This window comes from Akebia trifoliata, chromosome 7 (assembly GCF_017979445.1).
Source record: "Akebia trifoliata isolate Shusen 1 chromosome 7, ASM1797944v1, whole genome shotgun sequence".
Taxonomy (NCBI): domain Eukaryota; kingdom Viridiplantae; phylum Streptophyta; class Magnoliopsida; order Ranunculales; family Lardizabalaceae; genus Akebia; species Akebia trifoliata.
The window spans coordinates 30242036-30256816 of NC_141381.1; the positions used below are offsets into that span (position 1 = coordinate 30242036).

At 35.1% G+C, this 14781-nt stretch overlaps 1 protein-coding gene, 1 non-coding gene and 1 pseudogene across 2 annotated transcripts; 1 reads left to right on the forward strand and 2 right to left on the reverse strand.

Moving 5' to 3' along the window:
• Positions 1-2890: 2890 nt before the first annotated feature.
• On the forward strand, positions 2891-3036 carry LOC147398936 (U4 spliceosomal RNA). Its single transcript, XR_015180209.1, has one exon. It is a non-coding gene; the product is annotated as a U4 spliceosomal RNA (small nuclear RNA).
• Positions 3037-5235: 2199 nt separating this feature from the next.
• Positions 5236-5643, reverse strand: LOC147398937 (F-box only protein 13-like). The gene has a single exon (XM_086446779.1). It carries the CDS (start codon positions 5641-5643, stop codon positions 5236-5238), a length of 408 nt encoding a protein of 135 aa, XP_086302905.1.
• Positions 5644-12697: 7054 nt separating this feature from the next.
• LOC147398938 (protein JINGUBANG pseudogene) lies at positions 12698-13997 on the reverse strand (annotated as a pseudogene).
• Positions 13998-14781: the final 784 nt, after the last annotated feature.

Below are 14781 nucleotides of genomic sequence, written 5' to 3' on the forward strand. Positions count from 1 at the left end.
ATAAGATTAGGCTCAAATAAAATCCTAAATGTGACAAATACGAATCTAAACAAAAAATAGAGAGTTTCTATTGGCACCCCAACTTTTACTTATTCTCAATCACTGAATTAAATAATTTTTTTTTTTTTTAATTTCATTAGGATGAAATAAGTAAAAATTGGGGTACCATACCAATAGCACCCTCATAATTTGTTAGTGTACTTAAATTCTTTTGTATGATGGGATTTGGTTTGGAATTTTAAATTCTGATTTTGGATTATCAAGATTAAGTTACAAAAGCTTATTTTTAGAACTCAAAATCTCGTTTGCCTACATTATTTTTTGAAGCTTAGTCAATTTCTAACTTCAACGGTGAAATATTCATCTTTATAATCCTAGCCAAAGAATAACTTTTCTCTATGATTTTTACCATTCAATGAGATTGTGATTTTAAAACGCCAAAATCAAATTACAAAACTGATTTTTAGAATCTAGAATGTCAATTTAGGTATACTATTTTTGAAAAAATGATTTTGAAATCTAAAGCCATAATCTTGTTTTGGTAGCCTTGTTTTTACCGTTGTGATACAAATTGTAATATACCTAAGCACACAAAAATATCGCATTAGCAAGAAGAATAAAAAAAAAAAAAAATTCAAAAATCATAATAAATGGATCTTGCACAATTTTTTATTTTTTTTAGAGTCGTGATTTTCTAATGTCCCCTTTGACAAACACCCCTGATGTGGCATGGGTTAGAACAATATATTCCCCCTTCAGGATACACAATTGTACATTCCCATAAATATGTGCAGTTGTGTATCTTGATAAAAGAATCTATGATTTTAGTACATGCTACGTCAGGGGATGTATCGGGGCATCAAAAAATCATTGTTCCTTTTTTTTTTTTTTAAACCAATTTTTTATATTTGATTACAAGAAGATTATTTTATAGTCCGAACGAAAAGTAAGATTGAATTATAGAACCGGGTTATAGGCAATAATTGATTATAGTATCAAAACAAACATCCCCTAAAAGATATATGTGAGATGGAATATCTAGAAAGTTAATTTATGACCGTCTATATCAACATTATTACAATAACTATGCTGAGTCGTGACTAGTGCTATAATAGTTGATGAAGCACGAATATTTAAAAAAAAAAAAAAAAAAAACCTATGCTTGCATTAGTCATGAATGGATCGATTGTTAATATTAAAGTAAAGACCATTTGGTGTATTTACTTGCAGATGATGCAATATTTTTTAATAAAATACAAAATAATTTTAAAATTATAATTAAGGAGTGATATATAAGAAACTAAAGATTTTAAGCCAAGCAAAACCATAAGAGAATGCAATTCTCTGTATATGTCACTTTCACAATTTTGGTTCAATTAATATATAGAAATGAAGAAATTATTGAAAATTTGACCTATACGATTAATATTGAACAGTTAAAATGATTTAGGAGTACTTTTATGTGTCCATAAGGTATCATAAAACTATGAATAAGATTTACAAGTTAACAACTAGGCTATCTGGCAATTTCAGATTGATAGAAGCACAGATGGATGGGTGTTACTAATAAGATAGAGATGGCATTAGAACAGAGTATCCAAGAAAATTTAGGAATGATGCCTAATATAAGATAAAATAAGCGATTTTTATCGTATAATAGTTTGGGTAAGTGAAATGCTAGCAACTAATAATATCTATGAGAATAAATGCTTTCGTTAAAGTTGAACATTCTAACTAGACAAGAAGAAAATTGACAATTATAAAAACAATAACAACAAGAAAAATATGAAGTAACATGCATTGTCTAAAGATATGATTCATGATAGAGTTCAATGATGAGATATGATTCATGTATCATAGCTCAATATTTAAGATAAGGTGTAGACAATATTGGAATGGTGTCAAGTTAGTTGGGTCACATCTCTTTATCTATAAAATTGATTGCATCTAATGTTGCAAGACACTCCTTTCGTGGCATACCCCGCCACATATGTAAGTCTTTTTCTTTTTTGAAATAAATATTTTTGGTCAAATTTGTTTTATGAATCATGAAGTCTATGTTATTTTTTTTGATAATCGGATAACCTTGTAGATTGGGGATCGGACTCGTATTTGGGCTTTGCTCAGTCCATAGACCATGATCTTGTCCAAGGACTAGTCCTAGGGCACGTGCAACCCCCATATATAATACGCACCAAGTAAGAGTGCGCTCTTGAGGAAGTAATGGTCATAGTGGGTATCGAACTCATGACTCATGGACACTAACAGCTATTTGTACCATACTCAACTAGAAAATCTATTTGTCTTTTTTTTTTATTTATCGCTATTTTAATTAATTTCTTATTAAAATGTGATTTTTTTTACCATTAGGGAAGTAAAGACACCATTGACATTTGATAGGGATGTCAATGTCACAATTGTCGACATAGATTTGATTTGTTCGAGCTTATTAAACTTATCAAGCGCCAAGCCCAGACCCTGTCCATTAACACCCACCTTTCGTTTTAATTAGTTGGGAACAAGAATTTTGAGATGTAAACGTAGTTTTAGAAGTCGTAGAAGACTAATTTCAAAGGCAATTGAGTGCGATAGTCACCATAAATCGTCCATCATATTGACTCAACCGATCCAAGCCATCTTGCACAGGATTTTGAAGCCCCCAACACATCAGAAAATGAAAGAGAACAGTGTTGAGTTTCTTCAAAGGCAATCAAGTGCAGTATAGAGAGAGAGAGAGAGAGAGAGAGAGAGAGGGAGAGTTTGGTGGAAGAGAATGATTAGTCATCATTTATTGTTTTAGTTGGTAACATTTAGTCCCACATCGGGTACAAGTGAAACGTGAGAGCAGGTGAGTAGGTATAAGAAAGGTCATGAGTGGACGTTGAAGAGTATCTTTGCGCTTGGGGCAATGACGCAGCTAGTGAGGTAATAACCGAGGCGCGTCAATTGCTGGTTGAAAACTATTTCCAAACCCCCTCTTTGGCCTGGGCTTGGCCCAGCGCCACTGAGAATTTCTGGAAGGGTTCCCTCTAAACAAGGGTAAAGCCCTACAACTCCTATTTTAAAATTGTTCTGTAAGTTGATAAGCCCAAACATTATTTGGCCCATTTATATCTGAAGCCTGGTTGTTGGCTTCCGATTATTTGTTTAGCCCAACAAGTAGTCGATAAGCCCTACAAGTTACTCTTCCGATTATTTTCTAAATTAGAGGATGGTATCATCTGCGAAGTCATACAAATTAAAAGGGTTTATTTGTAATTTAAAAACTTCATTTGTATGCTTGCAGATCCTTTTCCTTGTGAATCCCGAAATTTGTTGAAGGATTTTTGTAGATTAGATAGTTAAAATGACATTTTTGTAATTTTGAAAACTAAACAAGGTGGTCTTGGTCTTGTGGGTTACAAGTTTCTAGGTTTTTGACTGAAATAACCTTTGATTATATTAAATTGAAATATAAAAGTGCGGGCATTTGTGGTCACTCAAATTCTGGTGTTGAACCTCTCCCACTCCAACCAATTATATTACATTCAAATGTAGAGATGGGGTAGTTGCTAACCATGTCTACTCCACATTCTCTTATTATAATTAGGGGTGCAACTTGGTGTTGTTCAAATAAAGAATCGAACTAAATCGATAGCTGTGGGATTGTTTGATTCGGTTTGGAATAAGTTGTGGTTTGATTTTGGGTTACAAAAATGAAGAATCGATTAATTTGGTTCAGTTCTCGGATCAAGCTTGTATAGATATATTAGTGATTTATTGTATGACAATTTTATACTTATTATATATTTATTTTTTCATTAAAAAGCGTTACTTACAATTTATAGAATATTGGCAACCCATAAAACCGAACTGAATCAAACTGACTTTAATTTGGTTTGGTTCTGGTTCTTAGTAGAATAAACCTATGTCGTTTTGATTCCAGTTTGACCCAAAACCGAACCAAGTTGCACCCGCAATTATATTTGTAACTAAAAGATTGCATGTGCAAACACATATATATCAATAGGGTTTATTTGTAATTTAAATTATTGGTTAATTCTTATTATTTTTTAATTAGATAGTTAAAAAAAAGGATATTTTGTAATTTTGGAAGCTGAACGAGGTGTTCATGGGTTGCAGTTTTCTAGGATTTTGATTATATTAAATTTAAAAATAAAAGGGTGGGCATTTATGACCACTCAAATTTTGGTGTCAAATGATTTCTACTCCTCCTTCTCTCGTTATAACAGTTAAGATGTTAGTGATCTTTTGTGTATACATTCACAATGAGCTGATCTTTTGTGTATAATTCTTCCAAAAGAAATAACTGGTTATCTACAATGGTTTTAAAATGTCTTGCCACGTCTGTGAACAAGATCGAGTCATCTCGGACGAGTTTTCCGACACATTTGAGACGTTTGGTTCAACAATGAGAAAAATGAATGTGGATTTTAAATCTTGTCTGATACATTGATTTTTGTGTCCGTCTTGTTGTTGGGCGATACATATTGGTCTCGGAGTTTTGAAACCATGTTATCTAATCTATGTCTTGAACTTAATCCCAAAAGTGCTTTTAGTAACATAAATAATTGACTAATGATAAAATGACTCATTAAACATATGCGGTAGACGTGGCAAGTGCATAGAATCATAGATCTTTTTTCCTTGTGTATCCCAAAGAAAAAGATCTATGATTCTGTCCATTTGCCACATCAACCACGTACAGACCGAGTATGTTTTACCGAGTCATATTATCCCAACTCTAAATAATTATACTTTCAAATCTATGCGTTGAGCTTAATCTCAAAAGAGCTTTTAGTAACATAAATAATTATACTTTCAATAATAAAAGATGGAGTTAGGAGATTTGGAAGTAACTCCTAAAATAAAATCAGAGTTAGAATTAGAATTATTTTTGAAAAATTCTACTCTCAAACTTCTCACTTACATCAAGGTGAGATGGGAATACATGATATTTAGGAAATTTATATATTCTCATCTCAACCTTTGCTTCAAAAGCATAATAAAATGGAGGAATCACGACGAAAACTAGATACCGAGATTGAAGATTTCTAATCATTCGAATTCACAACCCAAAATAGAAACTGATAAAATCCAATAGAAATCACTCAATGAAAAATTCTCAAAGTCGAGACAAACCCTTAGTGATCATTTATTGCTCATTTTTATACATTATCTTGTTAATGATAATGTGCGAAAATGAGAGCCTACATAACAACCACTAAATCACCATTACACATTAACTTTGATGTCAGGCTTGAACGAGTATGTTACCACAAACTTCTTAAAGCCTCTACCACGAACATTAGAACAACTCGGTAGCTCAACCCAAGAGTCCTCGGAGATCTTGTACATCACCAACTGATTAAGGCTTTGGTCAATACCCGAGGTGACACACACCATCACATAGTCCTCACAAGCGGCACAATTGATGTCAGCTTCTATGCCAAAGTAGTCTTCAGAAATGTCTGGTGGCATGCATGAAAAGTGCCCCCACTTCTTTTCCTCAGCGTCGTACTCCCACACTATAAGCATCGCGGACTCAAATTCCTCAATAAGAGAAACAATGAAAATTCTACCACCACACTCAACCAAGCCTAACGCGTTCTCATCCTCCTTGGGGTAAAGATCTGGGAACATCGATGCGGTGCTCATTTGGGAATCGATGGCCACTAATCGCCCTCCGGGGCTAAGATACTACACCATCACTAGGTCATCACTACGGATCGTAGTCACTCCAGCGAACTCCTTCGTTGCAGTCCCCTGTAAAATACTAATTCCCGGCATAGGCCCCATCTCTTCTTCCCCATCCATCGCGGTCATTTTGAATGGAATTTTCGTCCAAGTATTCTCCTTCGATGAGAAAACACTCATCCAAAAATTAGATTACCTGTCTCTGTAAACAACAAAAACCTCATAAGATGATTTCGATCTATACATCACGATCGCCTTAGTAGGGTAATCGGTATCCAATCTTGGTATAGAACACTTTGATCCACTTATTGGATTGCAAACAATGAGAGTGCCAGTTTGTGATCTAAAGCACATTAGACTGCCAGAAGTGGCCACTGGATGAGTTGTTATTGGCCTTTGGTTAACATCCATGGGGATGGGGAGATGGGCGTGGCGCCAATCATCGACTTCCATATCATAGACTACGTTTGATGGGGCTTTTGAATTAAGCGTTAAGAACCATGGGTGATGATCGAATAATTCATTGGAGGTCGCATGAAATAAATGAGAGGTAATCAGTGAATGCCATCTCTTAGACACAAATTGACAAGGGAGGAAATCAGCCATCGGAAGCCTAGCCAGTACATTCTCCATGGTCAAATTGTCGAGTTGATTCCATGGGTCTTCATTGGACACAACAGAATTGTTGACGCTTTTTTTAGTTCTCTTCCTCCTTCGGATTTCGTTTTGCATCCATGGATGAACCGCCCAAACCAATTTGAACCTATTCAAAAGACACATTAGCATAACTGATGATGATGAATCTCAAGAAATCAACTTGTTAGTATGGTAATAGTTAAACTAGCAACATCCAGTTCTAAGCATAGTAACAAAGTTTGGATTCAGTAATTATTTGGTGGGGATTCAAATTGGTCAATTCGGATAAATTCGGGAAAGTTTTGTTAAAAAATAGGTAAAATTTCGGGGATTATACAAAATATATTTTTGGGTTTCTTACCAAAATCCATCATTTTCAACTTCTCTTGAAACTCTCTCTTCTTCTTGATGTTTGAATGTAGAAAAAAAATATTATTTTGAAGGTGAGGAGTAAAAATGTTACCATGTTCCAATACTAAGTAACGAGTCTTCAATTAAGTCACCAATTCGTTGATTTAATCAGCTAACCCCTAATTCAGAAAATTTTACAAATTTTTTTTAAAATTCGAAGAATTTTGTGACTATGGTTCCAAGGATTGCCCTGCACTGTCCTTATTAGAATTGGACCAAGTTTTGGCCTGGCCCAATTTATCGTAGATCGGATTTGGATAGTGTTATTAGACCTGTTTAGTCATCAGGCTAAGCTAGCCCCATGCTTAGGATTGGTGTAGAAGCTAGGCCTGTTGGGCGGACCCACCAGTATTTGCGGATCAACCCAACCCAAAAATGGATTGGAAAACTTGCGTTCTAGACCTATTTTGTAAACCTCCCTTTACCTTATTTTACATCAGAGCACATGAGTGAGTAAGTAAACTATATTATCTAGTTAGGATGGTGTGATGGCAGGATTTGAACCCAAGTCTCGAGTATTATCATGCAAAGACTTTACCAACTAACCTAAATGGCACTTGCAAGATAGGTTGTAATTATTATTAATTAGCTTAGACAAAACACATTGAATTTGATCCAAACAGGCCATCTTGAGCGACTTTTCATAAAACAAATGAGTTTTTTTTTTAAATCCTAAAAGTTCATCCAAGTTGACTGTTTTTTTCATGAAACATCTGCATTTGTGAGTTTTTTTCCCCTAAAATTCATCAAAATCATTGAAAGGCCCCTGAGTCTCAGTCTAATTGCCCAAATTGAATGGTCCTTGCCAAGGTTTAAATCATGGGTCATAACATGCTGAAGTAGTCTTTCAGTCTAGGGTTTATTAGCTTCTCCGAAATTACCCTCTTAAGGCTTTTTTTTATTTTTTATTTTTTATAAATAAAAATAAAATAAAATAAAATAAAAAATACCTATTTTTATACTTGAATGAACAAACATCTCGTTTTCCATCATCATCTTAATATATTATATATATATTTCTTCATTTTTTTTTTAATGAATGAACATTACCAAAGTAAACTTGATTTTTTGTTTTCTTTGTTTCATAGTTTCTTCTTTTTCTTAAACAATTGTGGAGATCCCCACAAACAGAGCATTAAAAATATAAAGCTCAAAAAAATAAAATTAGCCGCACGATATGAAGTTTGGGTGTATATATAAAAAGTTTCAAGCATTGAGTAGAGCTTTTGGGGTAGCTCACAAAGATCTATATAGTTTGAATAGGGAAGCAGTTCAACCATTCTTATTTGTTGCATTTCAAAATTATCTTTGAAGTTTTGGGGAATAATTTTAACTTTTAGGTAATTTAAGTTTATATTTTAGAGTTCATTTGCTTTCTTTTAGATTCCAAAATTTGTATTGTGGGGGGATACAATTTAAATCTTTATCTGTTTAGAAAAAAAAGAACGATAAATCACTAAGATTTATGAATAAGTGTAATTCTTTGATTATTTACATATAAATTGGAGTGACATTAGCAAAAGTGGGTGTGGCAATAGAATTTCTCATAAATAATGTCATATACACTCTGATACAGTTGATAGTAACTTATTCCAGTTATGCCCTCACTATAGCTTGGTGGGTAGGGAGTAGGTTGTAAGTTTTGTATTAGGTTTGGCCCGCTATACTTCTGCCCATGTTTCTTTTCATCCCTTCTTAATAGGATTGTAACTTGGGCGGGTTGCCCATACTCAACCCAGGGTCAACCTAACTGATGGGTGACCCTGGGCTGAGTTTTGTCGAAAACGAGTTGAGTCTAGGTTAGGATATGTCAACCCGACCTCAATTTGGGTTGAGCTCAAGTTGAGAGATCGAGCAACCTGACTCAACCCGAACCCGATGTCTAAATACAAATATTTTTAATGGGGACAATTGAATATTATTAATATGAGTTTTGCTTAAGTATGGTTTGTCTACATATTCTCTCAATGATGGATTTGAAGGTTGCATATGATTTTATTTACTAGTGGTTTTATTTTTGATATTGTATTTTTTCTTTAAGATGTAAAATTTATTTACGAATTAAAATGAAATTAGGAATACTCAACGAGTCAACCCGTCCAACCTGCCCAAAATTAGTTAACTTGGGCTAACTCGAGTTCAACCCAATTTTAAAAGATTAAGCTTGGGTTGAGCTCAGGTTCAATGGTCGGGTTGAGGGTTCTATGCTATCACTTGGGTTGAGCCTGGATTCACCCTCCAAACCACTCAGGTTGCAGCCCTACTTATTAAAAGACATGTTTCAAGGGAAAAAACTTTGAAGCGGGCAGCCTGCTTGAAGGAACCCTCTCCATTGAATTACATGTGGCATATCTAAGGAGGTATTTCAAATTTTGACAGAAATGTAGAGACGTGAAATAAATTCAAAACACCACGTGTCTTGTAATGAAGAGGGTTCCTTTAGATTTTGAGGCGGGCTGCCCACTTCAAAGTCGGACTTTGTTTAAAGCATTCTTTTAACATCCGTTTGCTCTAATTGAGGAAATCTTTTTTAATATAATCTCCTTGATGCGATGATACAAAAATCTATACTCAATCATCATCATCGTCGTCATCAGCCTCATCCCAATAATTTGGGTCTCAGAGCCTAAATTTTACTTTTCTAGAATAGCATGTATGCCAAACCTCATTTGGGACACATCTATAGTTTTTAATTAATTTAAATACATTTGTTCAAGCTTCAAATCATTCATCTTTTTAATTAAATTGTTATTGGGTTGAAAGTTAGGTAAAAAGTATGGCCCATACCTGTATTTTTATAGCCTTGTCTTCCATCTTTTCTTTTCAAGCTTGTATTCTTCTCTTAAGATAATTGATATGGGATTTAGGAGACAAGGGCTCCATTATTACCCTATTACTTACATGCATGAAAGAACTGAGTCCTAAAAGTAAGCTTTTTAATGATCCCGTTTAAACAAAATATCTTTGGTTTAGAATAAAAAAATTGGCTAAATCAAAGTCACTAAGTTTAACATTTTTCTCCGTGTGAAACTTTCATCTAGATTTGTAGTTCAATCTTGATGGGTCCAATTGATTTATTGAGACCTAACCATCAATAGTAAATGCGGTGACTCTCATGATCAGTGTTTATTTGTAGTGCCAGTCATGGTTGAAAGTTTCATTCCGTTTCTCGTAATATTAACCTTGAAACATTGAAGGTTTTGGATTGCTCTTTTAAATGCTTGGATCAATTTTTGTATTTCATTTATGGGATTGTTGGATCAACTTTCCTTCATTTGAGTTTTAGGGATTTTTTTTCTTTTGAGCCTTTAGAAAAGTTTTAAGTAAGTTAAAGAATAATGCTATACCTCATATCACACATCCTAACAAGAAAGTGTATAGGAATCATAGATGCTTTCATCGAGATACGAGTGAAAAAGAATCTAGGGTTACTATGCACTTTCACATCAGGACGTGTGATATGAGGTCCAATCTTGAGGCCACTCCAACACGACTCTAAGTTAAAACAATTATTAGATTATTAAAAGTATAATAATAATGATTTTCTGACTCCCCCTCATGGTATGCTCAAAATACTCTCTTAACGTGGCATGTGCTAGAACCATGGATCTTTATTCCTTGGGATACACAATTGCACATATTTATAGGGATATGCATATGTATATCCTGCTGCATAAAATCTATGGTTCTAGCACATGCCACCTCAAGAGAGCATTTTGAGTATGCCACGTGGGGGAGTAAGATTATCACAACTTAAAGTATAAATATGTCTAGTCTTGGTTGAGAGTCAAAGACTAACTTAGGCCATGTTAACTTAAATGGAGATAGTGAAAGTAGATATGAATTTACTCCAAATAACAAAATACTTGGCTTTGGACAAGTTAAATGGAGAAATATAACTCGTTTAGTTGATCCCAAATTTTTTGAACCCCAAAGTATATATTATACAGAGTAGAATGGTGAAAGAGGGTTCATGTGCTGATCCCTTTTGAGATTTAAGTGCAACAGTGATGAGAATTGAGCTATGGGATAGACATGAACACACAAATGTCAAGCTCCATAATCATCCCTGATAAATTTGAGGTCCAACTCAAAATCAATTAGCAATGAGTGAAGATGCCCAAGAGTTTATAAGGAGAGAGACAAGGTAATTTGTGTCCGATGTGGAACTAAACTCAACTCAATACACCCTTGTAAGTGTTGGCTGGACTAGGCCAAAGCATGTAGAAGTATGAATTCGGTGACGTGGAGGAGAGAAAGGAAAAGCCGGCTTTGATACCATGATAAATTTGGGGGTCCAACTCAAAACTAATTGGCAATGAGTGGAGAGACTCAAGAGCTTATAAGGAGAGAGATAAGGCAATTTGTGTCTGATGTGGGACTAAGCTCAACTCAACAATCTTTGAACCACCTTGTTAAGTTGGTTAAAGTATAAGTGTCGATACCACAACTTAGGTTAAAAATCCATCTTCACCTACTAATTATTAGCTATTTAACTTGTTTGCCTAACAAAAACGAAAAGAAAAGGTCCATGGTCCTCCTTGGTATGGCAGCTTTACCGATACTGATTTGAATATAGGTGGAGCCATCCTTAAATTTGTTAAAAAGAAAAAAAAGTAAAAAATCGAAGTCCTTTTTTTGGAATTGTAGAAGCCTATGCGCTTAACTCATCCTCACAAAACTGGCTTGTAAGGTGAAGATTGCCCTAAGTTTATATATAGCCCAAGGTCATGATACCCAGTGATGTGGGACTATCGCTCACACTCCCCCTCATTGTAACGTGTCTCCTACATCCCTGTGGTCACCTGCTCTGATACCATGTAGAAGCCCATGGGTCTAGTTGATCCTAAGGTGAGGATTGCCCTAGGTGTATATATAGTCCAAGGTCATAATACCCAGTTGATGTGGGACTATTGTTCAAGATGAAGGGCTAATGCCCTAGTTTTATTCATGTTTACTTATGGAATCAAATCATTTTGTTAAAAACCCAAATCTTTCAAACTCCTTGGAGAGTACGTTTTACCAGAAGGATTTCTCTAAGAACAGAACATAGGGTGGGCGAGATTAATGGGTTTTATGGCATTTTGTCTCCTTTAACCCCACCCTCAACCAATATTTAAATATAATTAAAAATATAAACAGTTCAAAAGGTTGAAATTAAAGGGGCACCTTTTTTCCCAACTCACATATCTAACTAATATTTGAATATGAATTAAAGGGGTTCTTTTCCCCAAACCTCATATACAGGCACACCCTCCATGTTTTAGTGAATATTTTAGACACCTTTATGTTTTCAAGCCGAGGACATGTCCCCCCTCCCCTTTTCAATCGTGTTCATAGATTAATGAAAAATGATTTAAATGCCCACATCTTCAACCTATAACAAAAAACCCTTAATTTTTACCCCCATCTTCAAGCTCTTCAATCTCTATGGGAAATTATTTTTAAGCTACACATCCTCATCTTTAATCCTTCGTTTTCATCTTTGTCGTAATCTCTTGTAGAAATGTTTTTAAGGTTAATGATGAGGATAAAAGATTTTACCTAAGAGGTTGAAAATGATTGATTTTGGGAAGAAAAATCAAGATTTTTGAGAGTAGAGGTTGTAGACAATGGTGTTTAAGTCATTTTTTTTTTTCATTAATTGATGAGAGAAGACTAAGGTCAAGGGGTGCATGTCATCAGCTTGAAAACACTAGTGGTGTCTAAAATATTCACTGAGACATTCTTGCCATTAGTATCCCAAAAACCCAAGAGCCTAAGCAACAAATTCCCCGTCTTTCTTTCTCCATGTAGAATGCATTACAGATTTCCAACAAAAACTATTATTCAAACTTTGAAGCTCTAACAAAATAAAAGAAACCCACTCATTAAAAACCTGAGTATAATTCCCTTACAGAAGATCAACTTCAGCAACTCAATCTGAAAACACTTGAAACACTATTTAAGTATAAAAAAAAAAAAAAAAAACTCAAAAACCACTAAGAAAAGGGAACCAAAATCTGCCACACTTTGATCTCACAGTCCAAACTACCACTATAAACTATACAAGAAGTATCACCCAGACTTGTTGTATAGTTTTGATGATCAACAATGGCACCAATCAAGCACTTGACAGGACCTCTATGTCCTTCCAAAACTGCCAAACATAAATAACCTCCATCACCAACCTTTCTCCAAATTCTAACTGTTTTATCGGTCGATCCACTACAAACCAAACCCGACACTAAAGCTAAGCACAATATCGCCTTTTTATGCCCTCTAAGTGCACCCACAACCACCATATGATCATCATCACCACCACCATCACTATCTTTCTCCCAAACCACAATCGATCGATCACACGCTCCTGAATACAGAGTTGACCCATCGGTGCTAAGGGCCAACGCGTTAACCGCAGACTCATGCTTCTCTAATGTACCCACTAATGAATGTTTCTTCTCTCCATGGACCTTTCTCCACACCTTAATTTTCTTATCCGCTGATCCTGTGTAGACGAACCCATTGTTAGAAATTACAACAGCATTTATGGCGTCATCGTGTGCATTATCTACTGATTCTAAACATTTAAAATCTGAAGTTCGCCAAATTTTGAACGTTCGATCCCACGAAACAGAATAAAGAAGGGACCCATCTTCCGATAAGGCCAACGCAGATATTGCGTCAACGTGATGGACCCATGTGCATTTCTTGTGTCTTCGGACTTGAACTCGGTTCTTGGGTTGTAGTAGACTTGTAATTCGATCACTTAGTGTAGGAAGTGTGGCTAAACACTTGTACCTTCGATGGTGAGTCTCATCGTCATTGATTTGCCATACTCGAATTTTGTGATCTTGATGAGCACTAAACAGTTTGTTTCTAGAGACTATTAGTGATTTTACCGCGCCATGGCCGATAGCAACAATGTTATTAGTTGAATTTGAAGGAATAGAGTCTGGGTTTAATGGGTTGTGATTCCATACTTGAATTTCTTTGTCAGAAGAGCCGCTGTAGAGGAACTTGTCGGAGAGAGCGAGGGAGAAGACATGAGAAGAATTGGGCTTGAGGGTTGTTATGCATTGGTGGTGTGTGGTGGAGAAAGGGTGGTGGTGTTGGGAGGATTGTGAGGTGAGAGAAGGAACAGATGGGAGACTTAGTTGAGAAGAGAGAGAAGTTGATTCTGAGTGACAAACAAAGGGAGATGGCACAAGTCCCATATTTTCAAGAGAGGGAGAAAGGGCAGAGGTGGAAGAGTTAGTGTTACATACTTAAGGGAAGAGGGGATATGGCGAATTTTAGCAAAAGAAAAAAAAAGTTGGCAGTTGGCTGGTAGAACTTATTTTCTGAATTTCTCGCCACGTCAACAAATCAGTAAATTTATAGCGATTAAATTTGAGAGTTCAGTAACGGTCTATTTTCAAAACTATTGATCTTGGTTAAAAGAGATTTTTTATTTTTTGTTTCGACTGTGAAAAAATTATTACATGAAACTTCAGAGAAAAAGTACTATAGAGGATCCACGCCCTTCAAATTAGGGGGGTTGTTGGGTAACCATTTAACTAGATCAAAAACTGTGGTTTTAGATATTTTTGGGATAAGACTTTGATGATGATGATTGTGAGAGGTAATATTTACATTTATTGTGATGGAAGCACACCTCACCATGAAATACAAGTTGAATATACGGAGTAATGTTTCAGTAAAATGTTCTAAGGATAGTATAACGTTTGAGGTATTGGAGTCGAACTCAAGAGTGCCATCCTTATGCGTAGGGAAAAAAAAAAACGAAATAGCAAAGATAAATACAATCACACAAAACGTAAGGATTTATGTGGTTCAATAGTGTACTTACATTCACGAAATAAAATAAGATCAATTACTATTTCTCATCAGTTTTACAGTTCTAGAGATCTCTATTTATAATGCTGGGAATTATTAAAATACGTAATCTCTTCAAAACAACTCCCCCCCCCCCCCTTCCCCCCTTATCCCTCTCTCAAATAGAAAATTTTAAAAAAATTATTACATAATTGTCATTTTCACACCTATACAACTTTG